The sequence below is a fragment of the Petaurus breviceps genome, unplaced genomic scaffold, assembly GCF_028583685.1.
Source record: "Petaurus breviceps papuanus isolate PSGF00001 unplaced genomic scaffold, PetGlider_PUasm1.0 178, whole genome shotgun sequence".
Classification (NCBI taxonomy): Eukaryota; Metazoa; Chordata; class Mammalia; order Diprotodontia; family Petauridae; genus Petaurus; species Petaurus breviceps.
This window is the reverse complement of record NW_027185777.1, coordinates 23,131,139-23,146,781: the sequence shown is the minus strand read 5'-3', so window position 1 is coordinate 23,146,781 and position 15,643 is coordinate 23,131,139. Positions and strand designations below refer to the sequence as shown.

At 40.9% G+C, this 15,643-nt stretch overlaps 1 protein-coding gene across 5 annotated transcripts in view; it reads right to left on the bottom strand.

Moving 5' to 3' along the window:
• ZEB1 (zinc finger E-box binding homeobox 1) overlaps positions 1-15,643 on the bottom strand; it is a 552,334-nt gene that overhangs the window by 11,604 nt on the left and 525,087 nt on the right. For all 5 annotated transcript variants that reach the window (XM_069086426.1, XM_069086431.1, XM_069086429.1 and 2 more), the window contains 2 exons: positions 12,885-13,087; positions 1,331-1,436 (listed from right to left, as the gene is read on the bottom strand). In XM_069086426.1, coding sequence (XP_068942527.1) covers positions 1,331-1,436; positions 12,885-13,087 — 309 coding nt within the window. The remainder of the gene's footprint in view (positions 1-1,330; positions 1,437-12,884; positions 13,088-15,643) is intronic.

Genomic DNA, 15,643 nt, shown 5'->3' with positions numbered 1-15,643 from the left:
AACTGTCATGCAGAAGATGTGATTACATGAGACTGAAACGGTTTTTTAAAAATACCCAACATTTCAGAATTTATACATCCAAATAAATATTACATTTCAAAGAACTATGATGGGAGGTCATACGTTAACCATACTGTCAAAAAGCAATATTGTCTAGTGTCAGGGAGCTTTTTGAGTTCCCTTCCAAGTTTGTGGTGCAGTGGGAGTTAGAGAGCCTAGCCTTAAGTCAGGAAGGCCTGAGTTTAAATGTGGCCTCAAATACTTACTAGCTATGTGACCCTGTGCAAGTCACTTAACTCTGTTTGCCTCAGTTTCCTCATCTGTAAAATGAGCTGGAGAAGGAAATGGCAATCCATTATCTTTGCCAAGAAAACCTCAAATGGAGTCATGAAGAGTCAGATGTGATTAAAAAACAACTCAACAACAAATCACTTTATTCACCAGACATGGTTTTGAGTAATGTTTCACTGTTTTTAAAAATCAAATTTACCCTCAAAGGATAAATATTTGCTGGAATTAGGCAGAACTCTTGCCCTGGGGCTGAGATGTTCTTATTGGTGAATGCAAACTCACATATGACCCATTGCACCACACTGGCTCTGGACTCACCAGACCATGCTCACACCCCATCCATCCTGACCATCTGTCTTCTTGCCTCTATTCTGGCAAGGTACCCACTGGATCTCCAGAGATCATGACCTAGGGGACTTAATCCACTTGGTTTTAGAGTTCCTGCCCTGTGGCTGAGCTGTGCTGACTGGTGAATGAGTCTTATCTCATATGGGCAGGCCAGCCAGTCACCTTAGTGACCTTCATGTGACCTCTTCCACTCCAGGCATACACTACTCCACACTCCTGCCCTCCCCCAACATATTTTCTACTTGTTGCTTTTGGAACCAAAATCCAATGAGCAGAGAAGCCTCTTCTGGCTCCACCCACCATCCCCGAGCCTCCCCTGGGCCCCGGTCCTCCAGCTCAGAGACCACCTAACTCTGTATCTCCATTCCTTGCCTACTGTTCTTTCAGTGGGGATGTGCGCAGGGTCTAAAGGGAGTTATGGAAGATGTGCTCGAGCAATGGCAACATCATGGAAATAAACCTACGGTCTCCTAAAGTGACCAGTGGGAAAGGCAATTTTCATTTGGAAGTAGAATTTCTGTGATATTTCTTCAAGATGTCAGTCACATTAGGCCCATCTTGTGTTTGTCCTAACTGGATCAAGTAATAAGTAGCAAACTGGAACAATTTAATTATTCTCTATTGGGAGAGTTATACTTGTATTAATGCAAGATATTCTGCTTATAATAAACGTATGGATTCTCATGCTCACCGCTGTGGATCCTTAAGTGCTCCTTAAGGTGGTGTTTGTACTTGAAAGCTTTTCCACATTCTGTGCACTTGAATTTCCGGTTACCCCCAGACTGGGTCACATGTCTCTGTAAAAAGAAGTTTGCAATTTATTCCTAAGTACAAAAGTTTTGTAAATAAAAGAACAGAGTATATCCAAAAATTTCAGAAAAAAATATTTGTAACATTTTTAAACATAAACTTAGACTATGCAAAATGTGCATAGTAAGCAATAGTTGACATCAATAAGGTCATCTCCTCCAAACTCCTCAATTTACAAACTGAGGCCAAGAGAAGTCAAAGGAACAACCTGGGGTCAGCCAGGCTGGGGTGGGTACTAGATGCCCTCACTCCAGAGTCAGCATTGCTTCCACAGTGCCATGATGCAATCACTGATCTCATTTGAACCCAGCAACCCTAAGAAGTAGGTAGGAAAGATCTTGTTATCCCCATCCTATAAATAAGGAGAAAGGTGCCAAAGGTTAAGTGACTTGCCCAGGATTGGTGAGTGGTGCAGTCAAGCCCAAGGGTGTCCTTCCTAGTCTAGTCCTTTCTCTAGAACACCACATTGCTTTTCACTAACCTGCTCAGGAGCAGAATTTTGCTAAGTGAATACAAGACATTGTTTTTAAAGAAATGGAGACTCCATTTTTCTAGTTTACCAAAATTCTCTAATTTTATTAGTCACTTGGGGAATGGATCTTGACTAAGAGAAGTTTTCAAAAAATAACAATGCGAACCTGTTACCACTGTGTAACAATTGCAACTCCCTAAGTAAGCGAGGGTTTTGTTAGTTGGTTTTGGTCTGGATTTGAGATTTCATCAGAATAGGGAATTACAAATGCAGAAAGAATTGCCTGAGGGCACTGAGAGCTTAAGCAACCTACCCACGGTCCTACAGCCATGAATCCAGGCCTTCCTATGTCAAGGATGGTCGACCAAGGCTGGTCCCTCTATTTGCTCTTAGGTACTCAACATTCCAAGACAGACAATTGCTATGAGTGTCCATTTTTCTATTTCCACTTTTTACTCCTCTATACAGACAAAGGTGATGGAAAGGACGGCATTTCACTAAAACCTAATTTAGGATCTCAGATGTTATTCAGTTCAGTTCCTACATTGTAGGTGACTGGTCCAGGATCACAAAGCTAAAATAGTAGAAGAGCTGGAAGAAAAGAATCGCTGTCTTGATTCCGAGGACTTGTGCTGCCTGTTCCATAGTGCAGCACTTCTCCATGTTTAACGTCTTGAGGACAGACTTTAATCATTGGCTGAGCTTCCATTTCCATATTTCTATTTCTTACTGACAATACTGAACAGAAAGAGGTGCCAGAGAAAAGATAGCACACATGGGAACAACACAGTCTCAAGTCCAAATTATTCTCCCACACCTGTCATAAGGTCTACATCTAATCAACAGATCAGAGATCAGTTTTCAAAGAATCCTGTGAAGGAAAAGCTAAATTCTCCATCCTGATCCCTCTCTACTGTCTGCTGGATTAGTAAGGAGACGTGAATTTTCTTTATAATTATATCATATTCCTTTTAAAAGAACTCAGAATATAGCTAAGATAGAGGAAGCAATCTCTGAATGTAAATGGACACAGCTCACATATATAACACAGATATATTTGGGAAGAGACATTTAATTTCCCATTTTCTAAGGTCAGGGTGAATCAGTACTTCTATACTTTGTTTAAAGATACTGACAGCAAGCTTTGGCCAACAAGAGAAGCACAGATAAAGGAATTCTGAACAAGAGTCATTGAGTATGATTGGTGGGGAGGATAGTGAAAGGAAAAAGTAATATTTCTGCTTTATTCTGGGTCATGAGATCAACCAATCAAAGCATCTGACTCAGAAAATCTGGTTTCTTGTCTGATTCAATACCTATTGAGTGCTGAAGCCTAAAAAAATTAAAAGGCAGTGCTGATAAAGCAGCAACAACACCTAGACCCTGATGTTTTATGAGAATAGCAAATGACAGTCTGCCTGTGGCACAACATTTTCTGATTATAGAGACTTGGGAATGCTGCCAATATTAGCCCATTCTCCCACAGTTATTTGGAGGAAATGTCTCCTTTAACTTGGGTATTTCTTCCCTTTGCCAAGAATCTTCTCCAAACATGAGCCTCTGTTTTTTGCCCCCATCTCTGTAGCACTGACCTCCTCCTTCTGCATTATCACTTGCCTGATACCATCTATCGAACTCAAAGGCCTTTGCCCATTCTCATTCTTGGCATCTAAGGCATCTGACATTCTTTCTTGATGACTAGTACTTTTATATTCCCTGGATGGCACCATCTTGGTTCTCCTCCTCCCTCTCTGATGGCTTTTTCTATTTTATCACTAGGTCTATTTCCTCTTTCCACCTTAAATATGAGCATTCCTCCAGTTTAAGGTCTGACTCTTCTCCCTTCTCTGACCTTATTTACACCTATGGCTTAAGCTCTAATTCCACCATAAGCTGATAGCTGCCAAGTCCCTACTTCTATCCCTGACACCCTGACATGTTTAGTCCTAGACTCAAATTCCCTACTTCCTGTTAGGTAATGATGTCCTCTGATATTCCATCAGCTTCTCAGTTTAAACACACCTAAAACTCGATGTATCTTTCTTCTTCACTGCACTCCCTTCCAAGGTGCCCCTGTTTCTATTAGTAGCACTACCATCATTACAGCCACCCATGCTTTAACATTCAGCTGCATCTCACAGTGGCAGATGAAAAGGGCCTTTAGTCCAACCCATACCTACAGAGGCATCATCATATAATATACCCGTCAGGTGGTTGTGCAGCCATTGCTAAAATGGATCAACCCACAATGAGAACAAGCCTCACCCCTCTTCCACACAGACAGCAGTCTTAGCTTTCCCCTTCAGTCTTCCTCTGTCCCTCTCAAGCTTCTTCAGGCTGGCTCTTCTATGCACTAGCCTCAAAGTCCTTCCCCATCCTGGTACCTTCCTCTGGATCTCTCCAGATTATCCTGTTTTTCCATAAGCTGTGCTGCCCCAAATGGAGTACAAGATCCAGTTGTGGTCTGATCAGGGAAGAGTACAGCAGGATCACTGCTATCTTCTTCATGGAAATCATGCTTGCCAATGCAACCCAACTTCCAGTTAGTTCTTCTGACCACCATATTACACTGTGGAATTGTATTTAGGCTCAAGTTCAATAAAGGATCTCTTTCAGAGAAACTTCTGTTTAACCGTGCCTCCTGCAGCCTGTCCTTGTGAAGGTGAGTTTTTTGGACCCAAGCACAAGACTTTACCTCTATCCTTAATGAACAGCACTTTAGCCTATAAACACCTTTTGGATCCTTACTTTTTAATCTGTTAGCCATTCCTCACTGCAATGTGCCATTTTCAGATTAGTAAACAGTAAAGGGACATGGCTGGGGATGGAGTGGGGGGGGGGCACTCCACTGGAGCCCTTTTGCCAGGCTGTCATTGAACTATTAATGACTACTCTTTAAGGTTTTAATTAATTTAATTTGGGACATTTAATGTCCCAAATCCACCTTACTGTTATTGTCATCTACCCCACATCTCTCAATCTTTTCCACAGCAGAGTCTAAGGTGATTTATCAAATGCCTTGTTAAAGTTTAAGTAAATCATATTTCTGTAACATTCCCTTGGTCTACCAGCTGCATGTTGAAAAAAAGAAATGTTGCATCTAGCATGACCTGTTCTTGATGAATCCAGGCAGATACTTTTTGCTAGGTATTCACTAACTACTTCTTCACTAGATCTGCTCTGTATGTTCTCCAGGAACTGAAGTAAAAACTTACTGCCTATAGGATAGTCACTCTATTCTCTTCCCTTTTTGAAAACTGGGCCATGTGCTTTTGTCCAGTCTTCTTCTCTGTGACTTTCCTGGGAACACAGACAGCACCTCAGCAATCCCATCTGCCAGTTCTTTCAGTCCCTAAGGACGCAGTTCTTCTGTGCCAGGTAACCTGGATTCAGCAAGGGCGGTCGGCACTCTTTTACTCATCTCTTAGGGACCCTTTGGTATCAACTCTCTCTTAGCCATTTTTGTTCTGTCATTTCTAGTCCAAAGGTCGTTCATATTGGCAGAGAAAACAAGGAAAAATAAGACTTGGCCATCTCTGCTTTCTGTTGTCATTTACCACCATCCTATCCAGCCTGTAGGCCTAGTCCTTCTCTGATCCCACTTCTCTCACAAGACATGAGCCCCACTCACTGCCCACACTCTCTTCTTTGGTCCTTGGGACTCCTTGCCAGACTCCACTCACTCTGAGCTTCAACACGACATGCATCTTGCATAACTAGCCTATATTGTGTATTCCTCCTCTTAACTTATCCTTGCTTTCATACATACCTTTTAAAAATATAACTTGGTTGACAAGTAGTCTATGCATTCATATTGTTCTCTTTACATGACTCCTATAGTCTTTCCTAATCAAAATCATTTCACTTTTTGTCTTCAGAATTTCATTCTTGAGAATTTTTCATCAATCCTGGGATAACTTTTCCTGTAGAATTTTAGTCCATGGGATCCTATCCAGCCAAACTGAAATCTGCTCTCTCAAAATCCAGTGTCCACGCTAAGATTTTCCTTTCTTCTGCTCTATCTCAAATTCCAGGAGCTAGGAGTCACTTTCTACACTCCCCTCCCCATTCCTAATATACCCTCATACCTCTTTTCTTAATAAATGACTTAAAGTCAAGGTGAGAAGTTATTAGCTGCTCTGGTTTTGGCAAAGGGAAAGCACCAGCAGATATATAGACAGATGAGCAGCTAAGTGGTGGAATGGATAGAGAATAGGACTTAGAGCCAGAAAGACCTGAGTTCCAAACCTGCCTCCTTGCTGGGTGACCTGGGGCAAGTCATTGGCCTTCCCTCACTTTCATTTTCCTCATGTGTAAAATGGAGATACCAAAAGTTCCTACCCTTATGGGGTCCAAATGCAAAGTGCTTGGCAAGCCTTCAAGCTAAAGAAAGGCCAGCTCCTGCTGCCCTCCAGTCCCTCCACCTCCCACAGTGTGCCCCTGTGGCAAGCTTCTGGCTCATCTCCTCACTTATTTCCTTTTAGTGTTTACACTGTCCAGCGCATGTTCCTGTTTTTCAGTCTATGGATCATCACCCCCAAATTTTCAGTTATGTTTGCCCCTTCTGGTTTGTAGACTTCCATACACCAATATGCCCTCTTAATCCACAGTCCTGTCCTAATTCCCTTTCTTTCTCTTCCTTCTTTCCTCTCTGTCTCTCTTCATTCAAGCTTGGGTCTCCCTGTCTCATCCAGGCTAGAAGTGTAGGGGGGAGGGGGCTCACAGGCCCAATCTCGTTCTGATCAATTCAGAAGCTTTGATCTGTTTCAATCATGGGTTTTATTCCATCAAATCTAACAGTGACACAGTCAAAGTTGCCTTCTTAGATTAGACTTCTAATTCCTGCTGTTTGTTGCCTGAACTCATCAGGCATTTGCATACTGACGTATGTAGGGAGCCTCTCTACAGACTCCCTTCTTGGATCTGATCTCTCAGGCTGTTGTCTTACCTGCCATCCTCACTGCACTAAGCTACTCTTTAGAGTGTCTGACCTGAGGTACATATTGAGGCAGTTTTCTTCCTCCCCAGTTTCTCTTTATTTTAAAGACTTTTCTATTACATTTGCAAGATGACAGGCAAATACATTCTTATGAGGTTGTCTTGGTGCATTTCTTCCCTAGCTGGGAGTGTCTCCTTATATTTTATGTTGTGGTCCAGAAAGATAAATCCTATTCTCAGATACTATTTTATAGCAAGTGTCCACTTCCCAAATCAAATGTTCTCTTCTGTTTCCCTTGTTTTTAATGGACATCATTCTGGGCCTGTCAAAGTTTTTATAATCTCTGGCAATACTTTCTAGGTTCCTTTCTGGCATATAATTTGTTCTCGTGTTGATTACCAGAAGCAGATAATCCCTTGCATTTCAGTTTTCCTCCTCCCACATCCCCTTAGCTGGCAAGTCCTGTTGATTCTTCCTACAATGTCTCTTGTATCATCAGTTCACTCCTTTCCATTCTCTGTTATGGCCTTAGTTTAGTACTTAACAGCTCTCATGCTTAGATGAGTGTAATAACCTATTAGCTGATTTCTTAGCCTCTGGACCTTTCCTCCCTTGAATCGATCTTGATTGTATCACTTTCCTGCTTGAAACTGTCCCTCTTTTCCTGTTGCCTGCCAAATAAAGTAGCCCAGCATCTGAGTTCTCTGCACTGCAGTGCCAACATTCCTCTCCTAGTCAATGTACACTATGAGATGCATCTTGAACGTGGACACCACCTCCTATTCTTGTGCCTTTCATTGTCTGGTTCTTTCTGCCTGGAACGTCCTCCCCTAATCTCTGCTTGCCAAAATCCTACCCAATCTGTCAAAGGCAAAGCTCAAATTTTGCCTCTTCCAGAGAGCCTCCCCTGAATTTTTAAAAGTTTTAAATTTCATTTAATAGGTTTTAATTAAGAAGATTATACAGAAATCACAATAAAGGTTTTAAATTTAAAAAATTCAAGTTTTTTGTCAAAATGTTAAGTGCTATGCTGTAGGAGATAAGGTCACACAGTTCCAGACTTCGAGTCCAGGAGTTCTCATTCACTTTTTCTATAAATGGTGAAAAAGAAAAGGCTGTAGATAATTTGTTGGTGTTACTTCAAAGGACAGAGTAGTAAGCAAATTACGGGACTGTTATAGGGAACATGGATGTTAAATAATGTTAGAAAAATTCAGGATATTTTATAAACTTGGAGGCTACATGCTAAATATGTGTGTTTGTGTCTCTAGTACACAGACAGACAGACAGGTACACACATGACACCTTTTCTCTTACACAAAAAAAAGGAAATTAAAGAAAAAAAGATGGACATAGTTTTATTTTTTTCTCATTTCTTTAGTTTGCAGAATTGTTTTCCTCTTGCCAGGTGTTTTTTGAGGACTTGTGATTTCAACAGTGTGCACTCATTCAGGGTCGATGGCAACGGCAGGCCTTGGATCAAAGCCTCAAACTGCCCCTTGCCACCCACCCTGCTTTGCTGGTAAAAACAAAAAAAAGGAAACAAACTCTGAACTAGCAGTATGTTAATAATATGACTTTGAACCCCAGTTTTGCTTCTTCCTACCTGTAAAGCCTGAGGGCCTCAGTTTCCTTAACTGCAAAATGAGGGGGTGGGCCAAGTGGCTTCTAGGAGGCTCCTTCTAGCTCCATGGCCATGTCTTATGACATAGGCCCTTATGAGGAAAATGAAGATTTCTTTCTTTTAAAAAGAATACACTTATTTGGGGGGAAGCAACAGCTAATTAGAATCATAATAGGTTGCTGTACATTTTCACAACCAGGCATGATTTCTGCACTATTTTTTTTTTTAAGCAATTGGGGTTATGTAACTTGCTCAAGGTTACACAGCCAGTTATTTCTGGGTGTGGTGCTGAGTATCTGAGCCCGGATTTGATCCAAGTCATCCCGACACTGGAACGGGTGCTCTTACTCGCTGAGCCACCTGGCCGCCCCTAAGCAATTGGGGTTAAGTAACTTGCTCAAGGTTACACGGCCAGGTGTTTCTGGGTGGGTGCTAAGTGTCTGAGCCCGGGATTCGATCTCCAGGTCTTCTCAACACTGGAGCCGGTGCTCTTACTCCCTGTGCTACCTGGCTGCCCCATGCACAACTATTTTTTAAGTCTTGGTAACAGAATATCAATTGCTAAAGTTAAAAATAGAAATCTGTAATTCAACTCAAAAGAACTAAATGCTTATATTTTGGATGCTATTCATCATTTACAACTAGCCAAAAATTAATTGCACTAAGTATTTATTAAATACTTATGCACAAGGCACTGTGAGAGGCATCATGATGGACCAGACCTAGTTCCCAACCTTTAGGATTTTACAGTGTAGCTTGGGAAAGGACATAAATAAACGAAAAGATAATTAAACACTCAAGGCAGCACATTCCCTGATCATTTTTATTCTTTTCAGTACTTTCCTCTCTCATTTTCCCAATCCCAATTATCTCTTTCAACCATTAGCAGATGACCTCACTTTTACTTTTCTGAAATTGAAATTACTTTCTCTCCCCCTCAGAAAACAATCATAGTACAAAAATGTAATTTTACAACAATTTTCTTCTACACATCATAAATCAGTATTGAGACATCTTCCCTATTAACATTAAGCAATATATTAACATTCTGCCACCAAAGTCCTACTCTGATGCCTCACTGTGACATGGAAGGGATGCTGGGTTCTTGCATCCTGAGGGCCATGCCAGCAGAAAGTTCTGGAAGGTCCCGGTAAAGCAGAACATGGTGAGGACACGGTGAGGGACTGTCTTCTATGGACCAGCCTAATCAGTGAGAGCTTCCCAGCCACAAGCCTGGGCTAGGTTATTGTCTTTGTTTTTTTCAGTCATAGAAGTGCTAGCCTAGGTCTGGAGCAGCTAGAAGCTATGCTGGTGATGAGCTCACTCATTTTTTGAAGCATCGATGCATATTAATATTGTTTAAAAACCACAAAGGATGTTAAATATAGTTAGTGATTTGCTTAGAAGCATCTTCTTTCAGTTTAACAGTTGGCAACACAGAAAAGTAAATTTATGCTCACCTTTTATTCTTAATGGAGTTGAAAATTAATGTTTACTAAAAATACAATAGTCTACACAGGCTGATATGGATAAATGGTTTTAAAAGATAGCATTAGTATTTCATCTAGCATAAAACACCCTTTCTTAAAGGTGAAAGGCTTCTATCACTGGGTTTTTGGATTATAGAGTTTGAATTATAGAAAGTTAGAGATAGCAGAGAGCATAAATCAGCCCCCTTATCTTACAGCTGAATCCTAGAGAAGTGACTTGTCCAAGATCTCATAGCTAATTAGTAGCAGAGACAGGGCCTGAGTCCTGTTTTCAGATTCCCAGTCTAGGATTCTTTCCCCACTACACTGTACATTTCAGAAGTTCTGGAAGAGAAGGCAAGATGATCAAATGCTCTAGCAATCTAGATACATAGAAATCACACCTGAGGAAGAAGTAACTTGTTTTGCTTTGGGGCCAATACCCTCTGGGGATTCCCTCCCTAGCTGGGGCCCCTCTGAACCCCTCCTCCAGTGCTGGTTAGACTCTATGGGCTACAAGGCTTGTTGTGTAGCCTGGTGGTAAACAGTGGTACCTTCTGTTCTTTACTTATTCCTCAGGAAGCTTTAGTTAATTTAATTCCAAATCAATAAATATTGAGCACCTACTATGTAACAAGACGTTGGGCCAGATGATGCTGTCTTGTAGAGATTAAGATAGAGAAACCTGACTTCTGGAAAACAAGCTCATTATAGCCATTTCTAAATAGGAACTTACCTTTCCCTGCCCTGCCCTGCCCAGGGAGCAGGAACCCCCTTAGTTCTCACAATGGGTGTGTATGGAAAATGTGACTTAGCTCTTTGCAAAAGTTGGAGACTTGCTTCTTCCCTTGATTTGTCCTCCATTTCTCCCTTTTAAGCTTTATTGGGCCACTCTTCCCTCCTGTCCAATGGTTTTACATACTGCTTCCATCCTGACTAGGTGGTTTTGTGGGCCTGGGCTCTCTGCCCTCTGTCCTCTAGACACTCTTAGGTGAGTTCCCATCTGTTGGTTCCCTGGGCTCCTCCTGAGTTCTTGGGTCATGACTTATTTGCTCTCTTTAGACTTGTCCTGCCCACCTTTAGTGGCGTTCCTGGACTTGATCATGGGTTTACCTGAGATGCATCCAGTTCCCCTCCTATTTAATTGAACTCCTGGTTCTAGTTCCTACGTTTCCCGAGTTTTGGTACTGGAGGCTTACTGTCCTCATGAGCTGGTGTCTCTTGGCTCCTTCCAGCAATCTGTCTCTAGACCAAGGGCCCTTCACAGTCAGTGTAGCATAGACAGTTGCAGAGGTAAATATTCATGTGGGACGCGTCTGAGATAATCAGGGCACAGTCCTGCTTTACTGTTGAGCTTACACTTGTATTTCTCACTTTAACTGATCCTAGCCTGATCTCTACAACCTTGTTCTGTTTGTATGATTATTAGTGTAATGAGTTATAAAATTAAGTAATTAAGTAAAAAGACTTAAATATCTATCAGGGACATTTACAAAGGGGATCTAACTTGGTGATGGCCTCTGATGCTAAGAGTCAGTCTAATCCAAGAAAACATATTTAGTCTATAATCAGAATTATTTGGGTTCAACTGTTTAATAACTGCTACCTCCACGGGCCACCATTGCCATTTCTTCCCTACTGAAAACTTGTACTATCACAGGTGAGCTTTTGTGTGTGTGTGTATGTGTGCTGTATGTGTGCATGTGTGTGTGCACGCACATGCGTGTGCCTGTGTGCCTTTCTTCCCTTGTTTGTTCCCCTTTAGTGCTGTCTTCTCTCATTAGAATATAAACTCCTTGAGGACAGGGACTGCCTGTCCTCGGCATAGTGATGGGAAATATAGTAAGCATTTATTATATGCTTCATCTCTCTACATAAAAACATAGGCCCGATAAAGGAACTAGAAAAAGCCATGAATAAATTAATCCTCAAAAATGAAAATGCCTAAGTTTAATATAGTATCAGTTGTTTCTACAGAGAATAAGAGTTAGTAAACAATTACAGAAAATTAAATATGAAGTAAACTTGAAATCCCCGTCCACATAGTACTTATTACATCATGGTACTCTGTGTAACCACAATTTTTTTTCTACACTGAAAGACTTAAGAAGGTAATTTACTCCAGTCACTCTCTATAACCTCTAGGATAAAAAATAAAATCCTGTCTGTTCAGAGCCCTTCATGAGCAGGCCCTTTCTGACCTTTCCAGTCTCCTTACCCCTTACTTTTTCTGACCACAGTCTTCCCTAGTAAATGCTCTGTGATCCACTGACACCACACTCCCTGTTGTTCTTGCAAAACATTCCATCTCCCAACCAAGGGCATTCTGACTTGTTGCTTCTGGGCTTGGACGTTTCTGCCTCTTCATCTCTGTGAACTGGCTTCCCTAAAGTCTCAGCCACAATCCTCCCTTCTTCGAGAAGCCTTTCCTGACTCCCTTAAATACTAGTATCTTCCCTGGGACATTGTCTCCCATTCATCCTCTCTCCACAGCATTTGTATAATTTGCTTTCTGTCTCCCCTTTAGACTGGGAGCTCCCTGAGAGCAAGAACTGTTTCTTTGTATCCCCAATGCTGAGCTGAGTGCCTGACACATATACAGACTGACTGAAACTATTCTTATGCTATTAAGAAAAAAGGGAGAAAACCCCCCTACCTTATAACATAGCAGATACTAATGAAACAGAAAAGTTGAAGGAAATAACAAAGGCCCAGAAGTTAATAGTTAAAATTATTTTCTCCCTCTTTAGTAAGGCCTTCTATTTCCCATATGAGAAAATTTTCAGGTGGATTAACCCTTTTCTTGTATGTAAACATTACACATCTAAACCACAATAAAGAATTGGATTGAATTTTTAAATTAAATTCTGCTTTTGTTTATCCATTTGTGCAAAAAAGCCTTGTGTCGCTGAGCTCTGTCATCTCACTTACTTGATCTCTTCCTGATTTATGGGAGGTCATGTGACGCTCCAGCTGCGTTCTGTAGGCAAACGTGTAACTGCACAGGGAACAACTAAAGTTGTCCTCATTTTTTTCATGGCGATATTTAATGTGTTCTTTCAGGGAGGTAAAGCGTTTGTAGCCTCGGTCACAATATGGGCAGGTGAGAAGCTGAGAAAATGCATCAGGTGTTCCTGGAAGAGAAAAAACACATTTTTTTATCTCAAAATATTGACAAGAAGATGACCAAGCCAAACTACCCTGACGTCAGAATGTGAGTGATGTCTGTGTCCGCCTCAAAGATTAAGTCTTATGCTTATTCACTTATTCCATGTCACCATTCACATCCTAGGCCTTCCTTTGTACATAAAACAACCCAGCAGGACCCACGAACTCATCCATGATTTTCAGCAGTGTGGAGGAATTGGTAACTCCAACATTCATTCTTTTGTCTGTTCTCTTTTGTGACCATGGGGTAAAGTTTTCAGTCAGGAATCTTGGAGCATCACTCTTCTCTGTGTGAAGCTAACTGGCTCTTGATAACTCTGACTAAAGCAGATATTTCATCTGGAAAGATAACGGCGGCAGAGAAGGCACACACTGGAATTCAGAGCAGCCATTTCCCAACTGAGGGGCACTCCCTCAGTTTCCAGTTCTTTGCTACCACAAAAAGAATAGCTGTATACATTTGAAATATGTGGGTCCTCTTCCTTTCTTTGGGGTAGAGCCCCAGTACAGGTATTGCTGGGGCAAAAGGTGTGCACAGTTTAGTGCCTTTTAGGGCAAAGCTCCAAACTGCTTTCCAGAATGGCCGTACCAATTCTTAGCTTTAACAGTGCAGGAAGGTGCCCTTTTTTGTCATCTTTGCCAACCTAATGGATGTGAGGTGAAACTTCAGAGTTGCTTTAGTTCTTCTCTAATTCTTAGTGATTTGGGTTTTTTTTTCACATGGATGTTGATGTCTTGGAAGGCTTCCTTTAACATCAATTGGGGAATGACTTTTATACTTAAAAATCTGAATCAAACTGCCATCTGAATGTAGTAGAACACTATAGAGCTATCAGAAATGATGAGAGGGATGGTTGAGAGAAATCTGGGAAGACTTGCAGGAACTGAGAGTAAGAAGAACTAAGAGAATGATTTACACAATAACAAAAATTGTATTGTAAAGACAACCAGCTCGAGCAACTTCAGAACTCTGATCAATGCAATGGCTAACCACGATTCCAGAGGCCTGATAATAGACTATGTATTAAGTACTTAAAATGTGCCAGGCACTGTGTTTAGTACTGGGTACCTGATGCTTACCGAGAGGGGCAAATGAAACATACATTTTTGGACATGGATGACACAGAGATATATTTTGCTTGACTATTTGTGTTTGTTACAAGGTTTTTTTTTTTTTTAAAGGGGGGCAGTTTGGAGCAGAGAAAAAATGCTTTTACATTGAAAATTTTAAAAAAAGGAATTTAGTACAGGGAATCTGTGTTTCATCCAAAACCAAAAGATCAGTTCAAATAATTGATGGTATTCTCCACCCACTTTCCTCTCTCTCATGAGAAAGAGACAAACACAAATTAAATGGTTAAAGTAAATCAGAGATTTATGCAAGCAAAGCCACTTCTAGGGTATACAGATAGGATTAGCAGAGAGAGTCAGAATCATGCTGTACACGCTAGTGGAGCAGGTGAACGACTGGCCAGGACAGTCCGTCTATGTCAGAGGCAGGGCCTCAATGTGAGACGTTCTGCCTCCAAGGCCAGCTTTCTTCACCATGCTTCCTAAATCTACATGTTGACATATGTGCTAGTAATTATTTTGTACAGCAAATTACTGGTGGTATATCATTTCATCATCATAGATAAATATCTGAGTCTGTCTACAGTTTTAAATTACTCCTTGACATTAGGTTAAACACGGAGAAAGTTCAGTCTTCTTCTCTTCATTCTAGGGTACCACTTCAACTGAGAGATCATTTACAAAATGTTCTACATGTTATCACAACTGATCTTGGAAACAAATCTGTGAGGAAGGAGGGACAAGCATTGGGTCCATTTTTCAGACGAGGACACTGAAGCCCAGTGAGGGTGCATCGCTGCAAACTGCTAGGTGAATATCAGAGGTATGATTTGAGCCCAGGTCTATCCAGACCCCAAGTACCACACTTTTCCTATCACTATTATTGCTTAACAAGTTGAAAAATTTCCTACAATACTACAACAATTTTAAAAGAATCAGCAACTAATTTCCTGTGTGGTCCTGGTTTAAGAATGTTATATAATTAATTTTTCTCACCCTCAACCAAATGTAACTTTTTCCTATCCTTCATAAAATGTTTGTTTTAAAGAATTTACATTATCTTTAGAGATTAGGATTTGTCATATTAAAATACTGATGTTTTTTTCCAGAATTTCTATAATATTCCTAATCATTTAATATTAAATAAAATTACTTCTATATACCTATAGGATCATACTTTCTTGTTCATCACTATGACCATCATACTTTTTGTTCATCACTATGACCATAAATTTATGTTCTTTTAGAAAAAGAAGTCTCTTAAATTATTTCCCCCAATATTCTCCTGTGCAGTGAGCATTTCTGGTTGACATAACGTGAAATAATATTGCACTTTAATTTAACTTAACTTTTTGCTTTTTGGAGGGCACTTGGGGTTGTGACTGCCCAAGGTCACATGGCTAGGTGTGTGTGTGTGTGTGTGTGTGTGTGTGTGTGTGTGTGTGTGTGTG